Raw genomic sequence first — 21,838 nt, 5'->3', positions numbered from 1 at the left:
TAAAACTTTAACCTAAGTCAATCAGGGGCCATAACTTGTATTAAGGATAATATGGAGTTATGTAACCTCATTGTGTGATAGTCCTAAACAATTGTGTGAAGTATTAAGTCAATTGAATGAAGGGTATTGGACTAATAAGTGAAAATCCCAACTTGCCCTAAAACTTTAACTTGCCCTAAAAGTTTAACCCAAGTCAATCAGGGGCCATAACTTGTATTAAGGATAATATGGAGTTATGTAACCTCAAAGGGGTGATGGTCCTGAACATTTGTGTGAAGTATTAAGTCAATTGAACAAAGGGTATAGAAGTTGTTAATAAATATCCCAACCTGTCCTAAATCTTTAACCGCAGTTCAATAGTCATTCAGGGGTCATAATTTGTAAAAAGGATAATATGGAGTTATCTAACCTCATTGTTTGATGGTCATGAACAACTATGTTAAGTATTAAGTTAATTGAATGAATGTATTGGACTTCTCTAAGTGAAAATCCCAACTTGCCCTAAATTGCAATTTCTAACCGGACACTGACACTGGGGTGAGTAGTATAGCACTCCTAATTCTTCGAATAATCGAGCTAAAAACTATATTCCAAGGCTTATCATAAAACAATTTTTTTTTGCAATTTTGCTCAAATATCAGGCACAAATTTATCTCATATTATAAGAAAGATAAGTGTACCTATTTCAGTCCCTGGTTGATCAACAGAGGCATCCACATCATCAGCATCCACATCATCAGCATCCCCATCATCAGTATCATCAGTATTCACATCATGGCACTGTCCAGCTGCAATACAAAAACATCACATCACTGAAAAGTGACAGAAGCATCAAAAACAAAACAAGACAATACATTATGGTATTTACCATGGAAGAAAAACTACTGAATACAGTGCAGTGTGAATGACCTCCAACTGAGGACAATTCTAGCACAAACACCTCCAATTGAGGACAAATTATTACCCTTGGACAACACATAAAACTATTTCGTATAAGTCTCTAGTATCTAATTCCTTTAACTCTAGGCACTTCAAACAGTTCTGTCTCATAAGATAGTAGGGACCTCTACTGAAAGTATTTGATAGAAACCCCACTGAAGACCAATATCAAAACACTGCAACTTAAACACTGCAACTTCTAGTTAAGAAAAAAACTATATTCCTCTAGGCTTATACTAGAACAAAAAATAATTGAAATATTACTTTAATTACAGGCACCCATTCATCTTATATTTAAAGAAAGATTAAAGAACCTATTTCAGTCCCTGGTTGATCAACGGAGGCATCCACATCATCAACATCCACATCATCAGCATCCCCATCATCAGTATCAACAGTATTCACATCATGGCACTGTCCAGCTGCAATACAAAAACATCACATCACTGAAAAGTGACAAAAGCATCAAAAACAGAACAAGATTATACATTATGGTATTTACCATAGAAGAAAAACTACTGAATATAGTGCAGTGTGAATGACCTCCAACTGAGGACAATTCAAGCACAAACACCTCCAATTGAGGACAAGTTAATACCTTTGGACAACACATAGAACTATTTCATAAATATCTCTAGCATTTAATTCCTTTTATGCTAGGAACTTCAAAGTCAGTTCCATTTCATAAGACTGGAGACACCTCTACTTAAAGTGTTTTATAGCAAACCCACTGACGACCAATATTTAACACTTTGCAACTGTTAGACCTTTAAAAAAAAAACTAAATTTCAAGGCTTATAATGGAACAAAATTAAATTGCAATTTTACTTAAATATCAGGCAACCATTCATCTCATATAAGTAGAAAGGTAAGTGAAAAAGCGTACCTCTATTAGTCCCTGGTTGATCATCCGGGGCATCTACATCATCAATATCCACATTATCAGCATTATATCATCAGTATGAACAGTATCCACATCATCAGTAAGAACAGTTTCCACATCATGGCACTGTCCAGCTGCAATACAAAAACATCACATCACTGAAAAGTGACAGAAGCATCAAAAACAAAACAAGACAATACATTATGGTATTTACCATGGAAGAAAAACTACTGAATACAGTGCAGTGTGAATGACCTCCAACTGAGGACAATTCTAGCACAAACACCTCCAATTGAGGACAAATTATTACCCTTGGACAACACATAAAACTATTTCGTATAAGTCTCTAGTATCTAATTCCTTTAACTCTAGGCACTTCAAACAGTTCTGTCTCATAAGATAGGAGGGACCTCTACTGAAAGTATTTGATAGAAACCCCACTGAAGACCAATATCAAAACACTGCAACTTAAACACTGCAACTTCTAGTTAAGAAAAAAACTATATTCCTCTAGGCTTATACTAGAACAAAAAATAATTGAAATATTACTTTAATTACAGGCACCCATTCATCTTATATTTTAAGAAAGATTAAAGTACCTATTTCAGTCCGGAGGCATCAACATTATCATCATCCACATCATCAGCATCCACATCATCAGTATCAACAGTATTCACATCATGGCAATGTTCAGCTGCAATACAAAAACATCACATCACTGAAAAGTGACAGAAGCATCAAAAACAGAACAAGACTATACATTATGGTATTTAACATGGAAGAAAAACTACTGAATACAGTGCAGTGTGAATGACCTCCAACTGAGGACAATTCAAGCACAAACACCTCCAATTGAGGACAAGTTATTACCCTTGAACAACACATACAAAACTATTTCTTAAATATCTCTGGTATAAAATTTCATTTAAGCTAAGCACTTCAACCAGTTTTGTCTCATAAAACTTGAGGCACGTTTACTGGAAGTTCTTTATAGCACACCCACTGACAACCAATATTATAACACTTTGCAACTCCTAGTTAAGAAAAACACACCATATTTCAAGCGTATCAAAGACAACAAAAATCTTCAATCACTTATGCTTTCTCAAACCAGGGGACAATTCAATACAATTTAACAGAGCAACCTTGGAGTTTACCAATTGCACTGACGGCAAATAAAAACTTTCTAGTAATCTTAATTGTAAACAAAACATGTACGTTATACCAAAGAATTAATCTTTATTTAAAATAAAGGTCGGGGCATGATGGTGAACAAGCATGCAAAGTTTCAAAGCCAGATGTCAATGGACTTTGAAAATATTTGAGGTGGTACGTAAACTTTAACGTAAATTCTAAGAAGAAAAAGGGGCATAATTTTCTCAAAATGCTTGATCAAGTTACCTCTTCCTGTGTACAGGTTGGGGGAATGATGGTGAACAAGCGTGCAAAGTTTCGAAGCCATATGTCAATGGACTTTGAAAATATTTGAGGTGGTACACAAACTTTAATATAAGTGGTCACGCCGACGCTGCTGCCGACGCTGCTGCCGACGCTCGGGTGACTAGGATAGCTCTCCTTATTCTTTGAATAGTCCAGCTAAAAAATCATTGGTTAACACCTTATGCTGGGGCCTGAACTATAACTTTCTGCCAACAAAGTTATGTCCTGTTATACATGTAAAATAGGTGAGTATGTATTTTCCCCAATTCTGCGACAATATTTTCCTTTAGATTGTCCTATTTATGAAAAAAACATTTGATAGAAATCAGGTAAGAATTGGCCAAGAAAAAAACTTTGTCTGCAATAAAATAATTAATTATGCCTCCACTAGAATATGTGAATGCAAATGTTTATATGGCACATTATCACTTACATTCATTTCTACTTTGATAATAATTATATTTTGCATTTTTTTTTAATTATGCTTCCTTGTTTTAAACAGTATTCTATTTTACAATCAATTATTGGTTACAATCAATTGATTAGATATTGGCTGTAATTGGAAAGCTGTTGCTATTTATATACTGTTTAACTGTTATATATAACAGTAAGTCACTCTAAGATGAATTTTATGTATTTTATCGGATATACATGGTAAAGACTGATTTAGACTCTTAGATTGTTTTTTAAAAGAAATAAAAAATAAACATTATATCATATCTTGCTTTCAACCGGCTAGTGGTAACATTCAATCGTATTTGGAGTTTTTTTATAAAGATGAAATTAAACAAAATGTACGCCGTTAAATATGATATTGTTTTGGACTTCTGCTACATTAACAATAAATCTGACTGCAAAACAACCATGTATCTTAAAGATAAGTGTTTAACATCACATCAGTTCACATACAACTTCTGAGCATAAGCGACAGTAAATTTTGGACATATAGATCTATATTATTTTTGATTTTGATTGTTTTAATTCCTTATGACCACACTTGACTTAAACATTAACATTAGAAAGTTAAGGTTAGTCACTGTACCCTAAACAGAATAATTTTGCATTCACAGTCACCTTAACATAAAAAAACATAATCGGGTCATGATTCTTTGTTGGTAGGGTTTGGTTGTCTTGAAAACCTATTCAAATCATATTGTAGTTTATTTTTCAGAGGGCTACAAGTTTGCTAACAGAAGTCGTACCAACACAAACTCGCACCAATACGAGTCGTGCAATATACGGACAGGTCGCCCCACATATGTATTATATAGGCGGTATGGGTAGATTCATATAAGTAGCTTGTCATATAGACTTTATATTAATTTACCATCATCAATTATCAATAAAATACCTTTAAAAAAGATATCCAATAAATATTGTAAAATTTGACAGAAATAATATGTACTACCGTATATAATCCATATGCGGGGCGACTTCTCTCTATATATGGGGAGACTTCATAGAAGTACTAGATTGTGTTGGTACGACGGCTCTTGTAATCACGTGTTTGATGAAGTTCATGCATGGTTGTTAGCTACAAGCATGATTGTATGCTAGTCTAAAAAAATAGACGTGTTATACAGGATTCTTCCAATACCTAACGTCTAAACGGGTTTGTGCAAAAACAGGGGGGTTTTGACACATATTGAAATTTTATTTCAAGAAGAATTTTATGTTTGAAATAGGTAATAAAGGTTTATATTCATATTTTACCATGTAACTTGTGCAAATATATTTTGCACAAAAAAGCATTAAATTGCAATAAAACGAAACTTGACTAACACACTGACTACAATTATGCCAAGCTTAACAACAATGCGTTGTTAAATTAAACCACAAAGGTTACACTTGAATTATTTTTAGACAATACCATTCTCTTATTACACTTAATGCACCAGTCAATTGTAACCTCGCCCCCCCCCCAGTCCTGGGGTATACCGGGGATAGCCGGGGAAAAGGGTTGTGTTTTTATTTTCCAGGTGCCCCCGCAGGGCCGGGTGATCGCGATGGTTTAGTCATAACGGCAAATTTAGCGGAGATTGGGCCTTATATAGAGTCTCTGGGGTGCGGGGGCATTTGGTCGGCGTTTAACAATCAGTTCGTCCCCGCAAGGCGGGGATTTTACCCGGGGTTTGCTGAAATGAAAGTCAAAGTCCCGGCTATTCCATTGGACCTGGGGGGGGGGGGACCGTGGTAACAATTGGCTGGTGCATAAGTGTTTCATGAAACCAGTCATCAATATTAGACTTTTGGATGAACAAGCCCGAATTCTTAAACTTTGGCTTGGCATCAATTTTTTTAACAAGCCCTGCGCCCTGTATATAAAATTCAGAATTTTAACAAGCCCGGAAGACATTTTTCCAATGCAGGGGTTGCTAATTCATATTGATCTGTCAACAAAGCATCACCAATTTAAACTACCTAGCAGGTGCCCTTTATCTTTCCGCTCAATAAACTTAGCGCTGGGCTCTGTCATTCTTGGCTAGGAAAACAACAGGTGGGACATGGACGCTTAGAGTCGCCAAATAAAAACCGTCTCTGAAGACTGAAGCTATCATTCATCAACGACAACGTACAATTATTTGGACTAAGATGTATGCTATTAAGCATAATGCTTTAATGCACTGCTTTTGTAGATACATAAGCTTTAATAAATCAAACCATTCAAAAATAACTACTGGCGAATAGCTGGTGTTTAAACATAACAGCTGACCAACTTAAATCTTGTTTTGTTCATTTTTACAAGAATACTGTACACTGAATGTCTCCGAAAACTCGTCGTGTTGACATAATTCTTTAAATTAGCATAAAAAATGTAATACATTTCTATTTCAAAGAAAAGTATATAGTTTCTTATATAAACAGCTAATGGGCACATCATAACTGTAGAAACCATCACTGTATCTTCATTTTAATGAAATTTTCCGTTTCCGGGTCAGACATCGCGAAAACATATGACATTCTCAAAAATCAATCGAAGTAAACAACGTATGGTCATGACCGTATCATACTGATAAGATAACACCTTTAAACATATATTTTACGATAAAATATTGTTATAAAGTAAATTAACAATTGAAAACAGATGTTTCACTCACTTGATGATGCGCGTAACACCACCAATCGAGACCACTGGAGTGTGACCAAAAAAGAGGCAAAAAATGGAAATTTATGGACGGTCACGCACTTCCCATACACTTGACCCTTTTGACCTCCAACTGAGGACAGTCCATTTTTATGATATTATTTTTCGTTTCAAGTCATAAAACGAACTTTGAGACTACCTTAAAAAAATGCCAAATGAGACCGTCCTCAGTTGGCGGTAATGGTCTCAATCGTTGCTGTTATTTCTAAGGATTGTCCTCAGTTGGCGGTGTGTGCAAACCCACACACGCACACACGCGCACACGCGCACACACACACACGCACACACTCTACATGTATATTCACACAATCTAGATGTAAACACACAAGCTGTATATTGGCAAATATTAATTAAAGCTATTTACAAGTTCGACAATATCAAAGAGATGTATTCTAAATTCATAATAAAATGCCAACCTATGCAAGTGTGATTGTTGTGTAGAAGTCTGAACCCCGGGCTACACCGGCACTCGTACCCGGATATAAGGTCAATACAGATGTCCGAACACTGGTTTGTTTCGTTCTTACCACACTCATTGATACCTGAAATAATTTGATTTCAATTCATTTAATACTTGTGTTTTAAGTTGACATAATAAAACTTTAAAAACGATTATAATTGAAGCATTTAGAGAGCTAATACTTATGATGTCTCATAATTATTATTTCCCAAAGGTATTCATCAAAATGAAAGACATTACAATTCATGTCACAATAATAACAACTACAAGGATTTTTAAATATCGTATTTAACTTCGCAATTCCAATTATGGTGCTCGGTGTTCTATATGCGATTGTTTGTTTTTAAGACATTTCCGCTAGGTATAATTGCGTTATGCCATTACTTAAAGTAGAACTGAACTGATATTTGACATCTAATTATTACATAACGATATAAAAGACTGATAATTTTCAAGTTTGATACGATATGTTATTCAGTTCAAATCATTTTCATAAGCTGGCAATTTTGTTACAAACTACCCCCTGTTCCGCATTTTCCGAAAAAAACAACTGACTTGCGTCCCTTGGCGTTGCTATACATGCGTAGTTGCTTCCCTTGGTACTGCCTCTCGGTTTTGATTGAGAATGAAGATGAAACCGGTGCGGGGTGATACAGGAATCCAGTGGATTTCACGTGAAATCCACTCAAAACGTGAAATCCACTCAGAACTCAGTTATTTTAATTAATAATTTATTTTTTTTATATACATATTAGAAAGTGCCTCATGAAGGGTTTATATTTCAAATTTTATTGAAATTGGTCAAAAAATAAAGAAGTTAGAGCAATTTTTCATTTTTTTTCAAAAATAGATCGGAAATCGAGGTGCAATCCAGTTTTCGAGAAGTGAAATCCACTCATAACTCATTAATTTTAATAAATAATTTTCTGTTTTTGTATATTTATTAGAGAGTGCCTCATAAAGGGTTTATACTTCAAATTTTATTGAAATTGGTCAAAAAATGAAGAAGTAAGAGCAATTTTTCGAAAATAGATCGGAAATCGAGGTGAAATCCAGTTTTCGAGAAGTGAAATCCACTCTTAACTCAGTTTTATTAATTAGTAATTTTTATTTTTTGTATACATTTTGGAAAGTGCCTAATGAAGGGTTTATATTTCAAATTTTATTGAAATATATCATGAAATGAAGAAGTTAGAGCAATTTTTCGGAAATCGAAGTGAAATCCACATTTTGACAAGTGAAATCCACTTTTTCAGACGTGAAATCCACTCACAACTCATTTATTTTTAACAAATTAATTTTTCTGTAGAACAGATAATTGAAAGGGCTTCATAATGGGTTTATATTTCAAATTTTATCCAAATTGATCCAAAAATAAGAAAGTTGTAGACCTATTTTGAAAAAAGATCGGAAATCGAAGTGAAATCCACATTTTGACAAGTGAAATCCACTTCTTTATTTTTTGACCAATTTCAATAAAATTTGAAATATAAACCCTTGATGAGGCACTTTCTAATAAATATACAAAAACAGAAAATTATTTATTAAAATAACTGAGTTATGAGTGGATTTCACTTATCGGAATCTGGATTTCACCTCGATTTCCGATCTATTTTTGGAAAAAAATGAAAAATTGCTCTAACTTCTTTATTTTTTGACCAATTTCAATAAAATTTGAAATATAAACCCTTCATGAGGCACTTTCTAATATGTATATAAAAAAAAAATTATTAATTAAAATAACTGAGTTCTGAGTGGATTTCACGTTTTGAGTGAATCCACTGGGTCCTGTATCACCCCGCACCCAGATGAAACGGGAGCCAGTCAATCGACAAATCAACTTCCGCGTCCGCGAAAATTCAGTAAAAAACATGGACTTTCCGAGGTTTCCAGTCCACTTACATGTTTTATCACCAAAATAACGAGTAAAACATATGGATTTTGCTTAATCTTCCGAAGTGGACGCTTTTAATTTGAAAGTTAACAGAAGAAATGGAACGAATCAATATGTTCAACCAAGTCAAACACAGAAAGTTTGAAACAGTTTCAAACTGACAATAAATCCTGTGTTCCTGAACCGGCTGAAGTCTGAATCTGTGAATAATTTAGTGTATCAGTATCAGTATAATATGCAGGGGCGGTAATACAATTTCAATTGGGGATCGGTGTGTTTGCCCAAATAGGCAACAGCTTTGCCTCTGTCCAATCCAGACCAGATGTGATGTTGAAAGACCAAGAAAAAAATTGGCAGCCATTACAAATTTAGGCACTTAAATTCTCATGAAAAACTTGGCATAACAGTAGTGACACGCAAAACGATGGCAATGCCAAGCTGATTTAGTGGCAGTCATTTGACTGACAAAAGGAATGTCGTGCTATGTTACAACAAAAGTGGATTTAAAAACCTAGGTATTTATCGATGAAGTACTATCAAAGATTGTATCTAAAGAAAGGCCGTCTGTAACCGTCGGCTTGACTAAAGAGTAACATCCCTTTTATGTAAATTAGCCATGGAATAGATTATTTGCTAAGCAAAAGTTCTCAAATGTCAACCAAATTTTACATCAAGGTTAGCTAGATAAAACCTGCACAAAATGTTAAATCATTTAGCAGAAACTTCAAATGTATGCATCTATTTATAACATTAATTTTGCAAAACTATCTATTGTGAAATTTGCAAAAAAGCGCATATGTTGTTCATTCTAAAGGTGAGAGAACTTCATCATGGTTCATGCTGGCTTTGACAAAACACATGTATTCTCTACATAGGAAATTGGTGAAATTACTACAAACATCTGAACATGATTAGTATGCCATGAATGTACTATGCACTGGCAGTTCCAAACCAGTGCATTTGTAGTCTATGGAATGCTTAGTCACAATCTGCCATTCACGGAATTTGACAGAGTTATACAAATTAACTAGATAAATTAAGGTAAGTGCGATACGATTTCAAAGAATGAAGTCATGTGGAAAGATTAAGGACAAACTTGCAACTCTAGAGTCTAAACATCAAAGTGGTCAAGACATGTTAAAGCTGCACTCTCACACATATAGCATTTTTACAACATATAGCATTTTTACAACTTTTTTATTCTTTGTCTTGGAAAGAGCAAATTTTTGCGTAGGTATCAGCAAATATACGATAAAAGATTGCTGACAAAAGATCAGATCATAGAACTTCATATTTCCATTCGAAAATTCATGTTAAATGGTTACTAACGGTTTAAGAAAAATGCATAAAACATCAATTTTTGAACTTAAATATAAAAATCGGAGATCATTTTTTTTTGTCGGCAGTCATATAACTAGTTTCAGTGCATTTTTCGCAAAAATTGGCTCGTTTCAAGGAAAAAAATAAGAAGTTGTCAAAACGTTCAATCTGTGAGAGTGCAGTTTTAATTTTATGATGTGATTATAAATTTCATTGATTAATGTTTTTAGCGCAGATCTAGATAATGTCTTGAAAAAACATTATTCACAATACTGATTTTCCATATGAGTATTCCATGTATTCATGAGCATTTTATGATGTTGACTTATTTAGGTTGATTCATCTTCATGATATCCAATCAAAGTTATACACAATAAACAATATAACTGATACTTGTTTTTATACTTATATTAAATGTTGAAAAAGATACTGATATAAAAATATTGCATGTAATTGATTTTCAATACTCTAATATGTTTGAAATTTGATTCAGTGTTTAACCTTACAGTATTTTTTAAATCCTATAAAATTACAGTTTAAGGACAAAAAGCAGTAAAATAAAAGTAAACATCAAATGCTGAATACAGAATATTTCACCAATAAAATCATAAACAAAGCAACAGTAGGTCATAACATGTACATAAAGAACGAATCTCCACCAACACACAATTTGACATACAGCATACAGATTTAATGTCCTTAAACTTTGATTTATTTTAGTTCTTCTGAATGACATTGACAACATTCATAAAAATGGTCATGAAACATAACTATTATTAATTATTTGAAAAGTGTAAACTTATATTTCTATGAGCACAAGTTAAACAGTATCTTAATACAATGTATTTAATACATGTAGTATTATTAAAAATCATACACAACTTGTGACAAGTTTTATCAAATGAATTCTCTATTTTATGTATGAATACAACAAATGCAACAAAAAATGCATTTCAACAAGCAGTTTTATTTTTAAATTTTCAGGAAAGATTTTTTATTGTTTTGAATGATCAGGACAATGAAGAAATTGACAAACTTAATAATAATTAATTGCAACAGAAATTACTCAATGCATTTATAGCAGCTGATTGCTTTTTGTTCACAAAATGACTTGTATACTTGTAAATATGGTAAACATATATATTTTCAAGTGGGGTTTAATTAAAATAATTCAGAAAAAAACCCAAAGATTTTTCAGTTTGCTGTACAACAAAAATTTAGAATGATAAGAAGTTTGTCTTAAAGCATTAATATTTTAAGTTTTCTGATTTGTCACAATTTGATAGAGAATTTCACAAGCAGATCCAGTGGGATGGGGACCCCCCCCCCCCCCCCCCTCCCAATATCTAAGATCAGTTTTGTTTCAATATAGTAGAAAAAGGAAAAAGAGTTATAAAATAATATCCCCAAAATGCACCATTTCGATCAAGAAAATGTGAAAATTTCAAACACCACTGCCAATGCTTTTAACTAAATACATTTCAGTTCTGATGGAGGGCTGCAAATAAAATGTTTTTGCCCCTAAATTATGCCTCCCAGTATCAAATACTGAATCCGCCCTTGAATTTCCCATTGTAAATCAAGCCTCAATTGCACAATTGAAGGATCAACAGCCTTTTAGCTAGGATTAACAGCCTTTTGATGACTGTAAATAGTACAAATTTCTATTAAAATCACTGAACCTTATTTTCACCCAGAATTATGAACTGAACTTTCCACAAACTCTAAAGTTGTTGATTTATGATTTTTTTCAGTCTTTCTTGTTTTTATTTGTTTTATTATTTTTATGGATAACTCCCTTTTAAGCGGTTCCTTAAAGTGTTAAATCATGTGATTATGGGGGATAAAGGCCCATAACTCTAGCTCAATGATTTGTTTACAGATTTATTATACAACATACTTTCAATAAATAGGCAAAATAAGTGAGTATCACTTAAATGAAAACCAACCATTGTTGTATTTAAAATGTGAATGACGGTCTTTAAAATCTCAAAGTCTCTTTTTGGCCAATATAAATTAATTGCTTTTCAACCATTTTTTTAAATGGGGGTATTTTGTTGTTCATTAGATGAATGTTCATGCTCTTTCTTAATGCATAAGGGGCCATAAACATGAGTTTCTAGACGAACCACAATCAAGATCATAACATTTCTCCTTTTTTATAAGTCAATGTTTCACATTGAAGAATAAACTCAGTTCCTAGACAGTTCTGGACCGATATGCAAATACATACTGGTACACTAGATCAACATTTTTATTTGAGTCAATATTTGAAAGTGGCGGCAAAAAAAAAGGATGTCGGGGTATGAACATCCAGCAATGAATTGATAGTTGCCTTATTGTTGTAGTGTGCATTGTATTTGGGGAAGCAGCAGCTTGGTTAGTTAAGTTAATAAGAATTCCATCCTAACTTTTGAGTGTTTTTTTGTACAAGTAATTATCAAATCACTCACCTTTATCACTCATAATTTTATCTTCTTAAGTAGAGTGCAACACAGCATTCCATTAAAAATGCTGACTTAAAACAGCCAAATGTAAAGCAATATTATGGAATGCTGGTTGTTCCAATTTCCATGTTACGGCTTGTATCAAAAAATCTCCAATGTGTATAACCTGTCCAAGTCCTCGCAAGTATTAATTAAATGGCACTGCAATTATTGTTTGGTAAATCAATCCATTTCAACCAGCTGCCCCAACATACGAGCACGGTCGTAAAAGTTTAAGATCGTCTGCATTTCATTATCGCTACCTTATTTTGTGCCACTGACTTGTCTGTCATTGATGGTTTCTGAAAGTAGTGTTGCCATGGCCTCCATTTTAAATGGCTTATTTCAATCCAAGGGAAGTAACACGTTTATATTTATCGCAAGGATACAGACTGACTTCATATAAAACACTTCGTATCGCTATTCAAACCGACTACGTAGATTTTGTAGATTTAATTCTTATATCAATATGTAGGCGATATCAGAAACCCAGAAATATCTTACATTTTCCGGGAAATTAAAGCAATGCATTGTGGTAAATGGTGCAATGCATTGTGGTACTCGCTGGGCATGCTCACTTAAAACAAAGGGAGACAACACAGTGTCCACTCATTTCAAGGGCATTAATTCATCTAGCAACCATAGAATGGGCAGAACAGAGGCCGGATTCCGTGGTAACGGTAGACCGTAGAAGCAAAATTTACGTTTTGTATATTAAACTTGAGCGCGTTTAGTAGAAACAATGAATAAAATTAAGAACTAGAAATTACAGTTCAGTTCACCTTTAATCAGCTGAAATTAATTGTAAACTAGATTTTTAATTTGATGACATATCGCAAAACTTAAAAGTATATAATACTGACAAATATTACAATATCATATATCTACCACATTGTTTCTCATCCGACCAATCGGAACAGTCTATGTCTCCATCGCAAAGCTTCGATTGGGGGATACATTGTCCAGTCTTACATTGAAACTCTTCCTCGCTACAAGCAATCTTCTTAACTAGAAAGAAATGATTCAAGGGAAGAACATTCTTGTAAAGTAAACATTGTTTGCTACAATGACAACTTAAAAAGAGAAACCTTGCAACCGAGGCCTCAATTTCTCGAAACTTCTTAAGACCATAAGAACAAATTTAAGCTAAACTCACTATGTTTTGTTTTTTAATAACTTGCACCATATTTACTTCATAAAGGGGCTTTTTTATACTTTAGACCGGAATTGTCCTTATAATATTCACAATATATCATTTTCCATTTATCAAATTGAATTTATGTATACATTTTGGCAAATTAAAATAAAACACTTAAGTCTGTAAAGCTTAAGAAGTTTAGAGAAATTTGGGGCAGGCTTTTATTATGAAATTGTTAAGAGTACTCCTATATATATATATATATATAATAATTATATATCTTATTTTGGCGATTGTATTGTTTTGTTGAAATTGACTTATTTAACTTCCTTAAACACCAAACATCATTTGGCAGATACTATTTTTTAAATTGTTCACATTTAAACAGCATCACTACTACTTTTCCGCATAATGTACAGCATTTTATATCGCATATATGTTAACATTAAACTCTCATTTGAAATTACCATGTTGTTTATTCACTGAATCAAGATGTTTGAACACATTTATCACATTATAAGTTTCGTCGATATCAAACCCTATACATCGTGAAAGGGTCACTTTTTTGTAATAAAGTCAAGATTCCACAATCAGCGGGAGACAAAGTACAGCGAATGTTAACAAGCTAAGCTGGAGACAAAGTACAGCACATGTCAACAAGCTAAGCTGTAGACAAAGTACAGCACATGTCAACAAGCTAAGCTGGAGACAAAGTACTACACATGCCAACAAGCTAAGCTGGAGACAAAGTACAGAACATGTCAACAACCTAAGCTGGAGACAAAGTACAGCACATGCCAACAAACTCAGTTAAAAATCAAAAGAACAGTACAAGTCAACAAGCTCAGCGGGAGACAAAGTATAGTACATACCAACAAACTCAGCTGAAAACAAAGTACAGCACATTCTAACAAGCTCAGCGGGGGACAAAACACAGCACATGCCTACAAACTCAGCTGGAGACAGAGTACAGCACATGACTACAAGCACTGCGGGAGAGATATTACATCACATGGCAACAAGCTCAGCGGGAAAAAAGTATAGCACATGAAAACAAGCTCAGCGGGAGACAAAATACACCACATGTCAACAAGCTCACCGGGAGACAAAGTACAGCACATGTTAACAAGCTCAGCGGGAGATATTTTACGGCAAATAATTAACAAGCTCGGCGGGGGACAGAGTACAGCACATGCCAACAAGCTCAGTGGAAGTCAAAGTATAGCACATGCCAACAAGCTCAGCGGGAGACAAAGTACAGCACATGCCAACAGACTCAGCAGGAGACAAAGTACAGCACATGCCAACAAGCTTAGCGGGAAACAAAGTGCAGGAAATGCCAACAAGTTCAGTGGAAGTCAAAGTATAGCACATGCCAACAAGCTCAGCGGGAGACAAAGTACAGCACATGCCAACAGACTCAGCAGGAGACAAAGTACAGCACATGCCAACAAGCTTAGCGGGAAACAAAGTACAGGAAATGCCAACAAGTTCAGTGGGGGACAAAGTACAGCACATGTCAGCAAGCTGAATTTCGGACAAAGTATAGCACATGCCAACAAGCTCAGCAGGGAGACAAAGTACAGCACATGCCAGCAAGCTCATCGGGAGACAAAGTACAGCACATGCCAACAAGCCCAGTGGGAGACAAAGTACAGTACATGCCAACAAGCCCAGTGGGAGACAAAGTACAGTACATGCCAACAAGCCCAGTGGGACACAAAGTACAGTACATGCCAACAAGCCCAGCGGGAGACAAAGTACAGCACATGCCAACAAGCCCAGTGGGAGACAAAGTACGGTACATGCCAGCAAGCTCATCGGGAGACAAAGTACAGCACATGCCAACAAGCCCAGTGAGAGACAAAGTACAGTACATGCCAACAAGCCCAGTGGGAGAAAAAGTACAGTACATGCCAACAAGCCCAGCGGGAGACAAAGTACAGTACATGCCAACAAGCCCAGTGGGACACACAGTACAGTACATGCCAACAAGCCCAGCGGGAGACAAAGTACAGCACATGCCAACAAGCCCAGTGGGAGACAAAGTACGGTACATGCCAACAAACCCAGCGGGAGACAAAGTACAGTACATGCCAACAAGCCCAGTGGGAGACAAAGTACAGCACATGCCAACAAGCCTAGCGGGAGACAAAGTACAGTACATGGCAACAAGGTCAGCGGGAGACAAAGTACAGTACATGCCAACAAGGTCAGGGGGAGACAAAGTACAGTACATGCCAACTAGGTCAGCGGTAGACATAGTACAGCAGATGTCACCAAGCTCAGCGGGAGACAAAATACAGCACATGCCAGCAAGCTCAGCTGGAGACAAAGTACAGAACATGCCAACAAGGTCAGGGAGAGACAAAGTACAGTACATGCCAACCAGGTCAGCGGTAGACATAGTACAGCAGATGTCACCAAGCTCAGCGGGCGACAAAATACAGCACATGCCAACAAGATCAGTGGGGGACAAATTACAGCACATGTCAACAAGCTGAATTTGGGACAAAGTACAGCACATGCCAACAAGCTCAGCGGCAAACAAACAACAGGACATGCAAACAAGCTCAGCGGGAGATAAAGTACAGTACATGCGAACAAGCTCTGCGGGAGACAAAGTACAGCACATGACAACAAGCTCAGCGAGAGACAAAGTCCAGCACTTGCCAACACGCTCAACGGGAGACAAAGTAAAGCACTTGCCAACACGCCTAGCGGGAGACAACGTTTAGCACATGTCAACAAGATCAGCGGGAGACAAAGTACAGCACATGCCAACAAGCCTAGCGGGAGACAAAGTACAGTACATGCCAACAAGGTCAGGAGGAGACAAAGTACAGTACATGCCAACCAGGTCAGCGGTAGACATAGTACAGCAGATGTCACCAAGCTCAGCGGGAGACAAAGTACAGCACATGCCAACAAGATCAGTGGGGGACAAATTACAGCACATGTCAACAAGCTGAAGAGGGGACAAAGTACAGCACATGCCAACAAGCTCAGCGGCAAACAAAGTACAGGACATGCAAACAAGCTCAGCGGGAGATAAAGTACAGCACATGACAACAAGCTCAGCGAGAGACAAAGTCCAGCACTTGCCAACACGCTCAGCGGGAAACAAAGTAAAGCACATGCCAACAAGCTCAGCGGGAGACAAAGTGCAGCACATGGCAACAAGCTCAGCTGGCGACAAATTATAGAAAGGCTGCAAAACACGACGTGTACACATTGCAGAGGAGTTTAAACGTCGTTGACAATGGTTCATTTTACAATTGCAATTGTCGACATGCTGTTATCGCATGGATCACTTTCGTCATGATATCGCACATTTATTGTTATTTTTTGTGCATATACCTGATTGACGTAGTGCACAAGAAGAAGAACCCGTACAAATAGTGTTTTACAACTGAACTATCAAAAGTTAAACTTAAACATGTGCACAAGTCAAATCATTTTGTCATGTATTAATACACATAACAAAAGAGTAACACCGTATTTCTTTAAATCATGTCTGTAACAAAATAATACTTGCAACGTTGGTCTCGATTTATGAACGTATGCCGTTTCATTAATGTACGTTTTACAGAGGTCAAATTAGCTTTAAACTATTTGAATAGCTTTCAGTTCTAGACTGGCACACACTTCTTCATACAAATATAGAATGTATAATGAAACGGAAACTATGATAACAAACTCAGCACTACAAGACACACACCACAAAGGGAAGGGATCTCATCTGAGGCATCTCGACAGTCGTCCTCCTTGTCACAGACCCAGTGTTTCGGGATACACCTCTTGTTACCACATGAGAACTGGGCACCCGTGCAGTCCGTGTAGTCTGTTTATTGCAGCAAATAAGTCTAGTAATACATCCATATAAACACTATAAAATTATATTCCGACGGAAACCATTTTGCATTGATATTGGGCAATTAAGCTCATTTTGACTGCCTTCCAACTAATTTAAAAGCAACCGTTGAAAAGACGGAAGCTAAAAGACCAACATTGTTATTTTTCCTAAACATTTACATATAACAATCTAACAGAATTCATCCTTCATTTCAAACAAAAACGATCGCCTTTGGCGCAGCTTAGTTGAGATTTGAGGACGACATTGTGATACTTTTCTTACAAATCATGTTTTAAACTCAAATGTTTTAGCATTTAGAGCATATTTTTACTGAATGTATATGTCATCTTACTACACTTTGTGCTTTCATCCGAACCGTCCTCACAGTCCAACACGTAGTCACATTTGACCTTTTCTGGTACACATTCCCCACTGCGACAGGTAAAGTAGCCCTCATCACATAAAACCACTGGACATTCGTGTTCATCTTCTTTTTCTAGGCAGTCGTAAACGCCGTTACAAACCTGATAAAACAAAGCAATACAAACTTGATAATAAGAATTGTGTAATAAGTTTGTCTTTAAAAGTGGCAATTACAGACAGAAAACAAATCTTTCTGCTCCTGTTGCTACTACTTCTACAACTGCTTCCACTACTACTACTACTACTACTACTACTACTACTACTACTACTACTACTACTACTACTACTACTACTAAAACTGTTACTATTACTACTACTAATACTAATACAAATACTAATACAACTAATATAAATGAAACATTGCAAGTACACCATTTTAGACAGAATACTTACCTTGTCTGATGAAATGCAAGGATAGATACCCCTTTCTTTGTTCTTCTTGCAAGTGAAACTGTCTGGTGGACATGGTCTTGAACCTCGAGAAGAGATTTAATCAATGTTATACATATTAATATACATTCACATGTGTGTGGTGAAGAGCTCGCATACCAGTATACATCACAGAATTTCTTACTTAGTTTGTATAGAGCATCTTAATACACATTCACATGTCTGAAGATTAGTGATCGCACAACGTTTTAAACTGCAAGGAATTCTTACTTAGTGTTTACTGACCCTCTACTACATTCATACGTGTAAGGTTAAAATCTCATAAATCAGATTAAACCCAAAATGAATCTCTTGTATTATATAGTATGAGATTTATCTGACCATCTTTGAATACATGCACAAGTGTGAGGGTAATAAATCGTACAACGTATTTAATCGCAAGGCATTCTTACTTATTTATTTTAGACCGTGTCAATGCGGGTTCCCTAATATTTCTTAACGTTAGTTTGACAAGGAAATAGTTCTGATTCATTCTATCGTGTACAGTAGTTTTGGTTTGGCATTGATCCGTGTGCCTTGATACATGACACTGTTTATAGTTTAGACTCCTTTTTCCTTTTTATGTCTACGTTTTTGTAACGCTTTTTGACCAAAATGTTACATTTTTAACCACTTTATGAGTCCTTAATAAAAGAAACAACTACACTTATCGTCCATCTATATGTTTGAACAAGGATAACATACCTACTATTTTGTTACTAAGTAATTAAGAGATTTGTGTCACAATAAAATTTCACCCGAAATATTTTAAAATTTAACCCGAAATATTTTACACATAAACATTGCCCCATATGTTCACCATTACTTATAACATATTTATATTATTGTTTTATTATATATGATAACAATTCAGCGAGTGTTTTTCGTCATTGTTATTGTATACCTTACTACAATTCAGCGAGTGTTTTTTTGTCATTGTTACTGTATACCTTACTACACTTCAGCGAGTGTTTTTTGTCATTGTTATTGTATACCTTACTACAATTCAGCGAGTGTTTTTGTCATTGTTACTGTATACCTTACTACAATTCAGCGAGTATTTTTGTCATTGTTATTGTATACCTTACTACAATTCAGCGAGTGTTTTTTGTCATTGTTACTGTATACCTTACTACAATTCAGCGAGTGTTTTTTGTCATTGTTATAGTATACCTAACTTCAAAGTAGCGAGTGTGTTTCGTCACTGTTTTAGCATATCTTACTACAATTCTGTGAATGTTTTTCGTCACTATTTTAGTACATCTTACTACAATTCAGCGATTAATTTCTGTCATTGTTATAGCATATCTTACAACAAATCAGCGAGTTTTTTTGTCATTGTTACTGTATACCTTACTACAATTCAGCGAGTGTTTTTTGTCATTGTTATAGTATACCTAACTTCAAAGTAGCGAGTGTGTTTCGTCACTGTTTTAGCATATCTTACTACAATTCTGTGAATGTTTTTCGTCACTATTTTAGTACATCTTACTACAATTCAGCGATTAATTTCTGTCATTGTTATAGCATATCTTACAACAAATCAGCGAGTTTTTTGTCATTGTTATAGCATATCTTACTACAGTTCAGCGATTAATTTCTGTCATTGTTAAAATATATCTTACTACAATTCAGCGAGTGTTATTGTCATTGTTATAGTATATCTTACTACAATTCAGCGAGTGTTTTTCGTCATTGTTATAGCACATTTTTACAATTCATGGAGTGTTTTTTGTCATTGTTAAAGCATATCTTACTACAATTCAGCGAGTGTTTTTCGTCAGTGTTATCCCCGCAGTCGTTGATACCATTGCACACAAACAGGGTCGCTATACACTTGCCATTGGCGCATCTGAAGTCCTTATCGCTACATGATGATGTTATGTTCTCTGTAAAAATAGAGCAAATAAAACACATTTGGAGTAGTTTATTATGCGAACAGTCATATAAATGGTTGTTTTATTGGCTGTTTTGTTTCTCAAAACGTGTAATGGAGTATCGGTGAAAGACTCGTGTGATCTATTATTTTCTTTGTGTTTTATATCGAAGCTAAAAATACATGTACAAACCCGAAAATTTAGAAGATAACATACACTACAATGCACCAAAGAATGTTTTACCTCACCTGTTTGGCGGGGAAAGACACACAGGATATAAATTCAAACTGCAAATTTTGTTGTTTAACGCCCATCACTGGAGAAGGAAAATGGGCAATATTCATAGGGTCGGAGGTGTTACATGCTTCAAAAAATAAATTCGGTTGTAATGCGGTCTAGCCGATCAGGTCAAACTCACGCCCATTGGAAACCACCCGCCGTCTTAAGACCCCCTGTTAGCCCCCTTCCCCGTCCAAACGATGGGAACAATATTGAAAGGTGCATAAGTCTAGCTTATTTTCAGGTCAAAAGAGAATGCAGTATAATAAACCTTGATCGCTCGCCTGTGCCTCCTTGTGCTACATGCCATACCTGGATCGCTCATGTGCGCTTCCTTGTCAAACATTATAAACCCTATATCACTCACTTGTTCTTCATAATGCACCGTGTTAAACCCGGATTGCTCAATGTGTGCTTCCCTACGAATCATGACGAACTGAGATCGCTCACCTGTGATTCCCTGCGCGGCCATGATCGAGCAACCGGGATTAACTATGCGACATAGGATACCTTGATCGCTCACCTGTGATTCCATGCGCGGCCATGATCGATCAACCGGGATTAACTATGCGACATAGCATACCTGGATCGCTCACCTGAGTTTCCCTGCATAATTAACCTGGATTGCGTTCTTGCTCTTACCTGAACGAAGACGATTAGATCCTAATGTAAACGAAACATCAATTATCATGGCTCGAGTTTTAGACAGTACGTTTGTTAAGGTTCATCATGTATGCATATGAATCTATGAGGTAAAAAGAAAAAACCCCACCGATCGCAGCCAAGTCTTTCGACGAAATAAACTGTTTTTGTAATATTGCTAGTGTGCTTATTTTTTCGGTCGCCATTGCAACGAGAGGTCTAAGGTTAGACTGTCTGAACATCTAACAAACAATGTGGCAATTCATGCCAGAAACATTCATGTGAAGGCAAATCAAAACTGGTCTTTTCATTCAGAAGGAGCGCTGTGGTTGAATCGACGGACGGTATACGACTTACAATCCATCTTCCATGATATCAGACTATAAGTACGTTAGGCCCAGGTGAGCTAAATGTATTACCAAACTCACCACAAATCCTTTTGGGTGGCTCGTCTTCGCCCAGGTTACAGTCCTCATCTCCATCACACTTCCAGGAGTTCGGTATACATCTCCCACTTCCTTCACACTTGAACTCGTCTGGACATTAAACAACACAGTTTCAAATATAACGAGAACCATCACAAAATAAATGAGCAACATACCCTCGCGCAAATAACAGATACATTTA

General features: G+C 35.8%; 1 protein-coding gene and 1 long non-coding RNA gene across 4 annotated transcripts in view; both read right to left on the bottom strand.

The window, feature by feature from the left end:
* The window catches only part of LOC128240624 (low-density lipoprotein receptor-related protein 2-like), a 145,934-nt gene that overhangs the window by 58,414 nt on the left and 65,682 nt on the right, over positions 1-21,838 (bottom strand). For 2 of the 3 annotated variants that reach the window (XM_052957329.1, XM_052957331.1), the window contains 7 exons: positions 21,640-21,747; positions 20,171-20,302; positions 18,378-18,460; positions 17,914-18,085; positions 17,427-17,549; positions 13,456-13,575; positions 6,824-6,949 (listed from right to left, as the gene is read on the bottom strand). In XM_052957329.1, coding sequence (XP_052813289.1) covers positions 6,824-6,949; positions 13,456-13,575; positions 17,427-17,549; positions 17,914-18,085; positions 18,378-18,460; positions 20,171-20,302; positions 21,640-21,747 — 864 coding nt within the window. The remainder of the gene's footprint in view (positions 1-6,823; positions 6,950-13,455; positions 13,576-17,426; positions 17,550-17,913; positions 18,086-18,377; positions 18,461-20,170; positions 20,303-21,639; positions 21,748-21,838) is intronic. The other variant, XM_052957330.1, reaches the window with a different exon arrangement.
* On the bottom strand, positions 1,254-6,444 carry LOC128240625 (uncharacterized). Its single transcript, XR_008262224.1, has 4 exons — positions 6,361-6,444; positions 2,422-2,516; positions 1,826-1,956; positions 1,254-1,361 (listed from the first exon to the last, which is right to left on the bottom strand). It is a non-coding gene; the product is annotated as an uncharacterized LOC128240625 (long non-coding RNA).

This window comes from Mya arenaria, chromosome 7, assembly GCF_026914265.1.
Source record: "Mya arenaria isolate MELC-2E11 chromosome 7, ASM2691426v1".
NCBI lineage: Eukaryota > Metazoa > Mollusca > Bivalvia > Myida > Myidae > Mya > Mya arenaria.
This window is presented reverse-complemented; position numbering and strand designations above follow the sequence as displayed.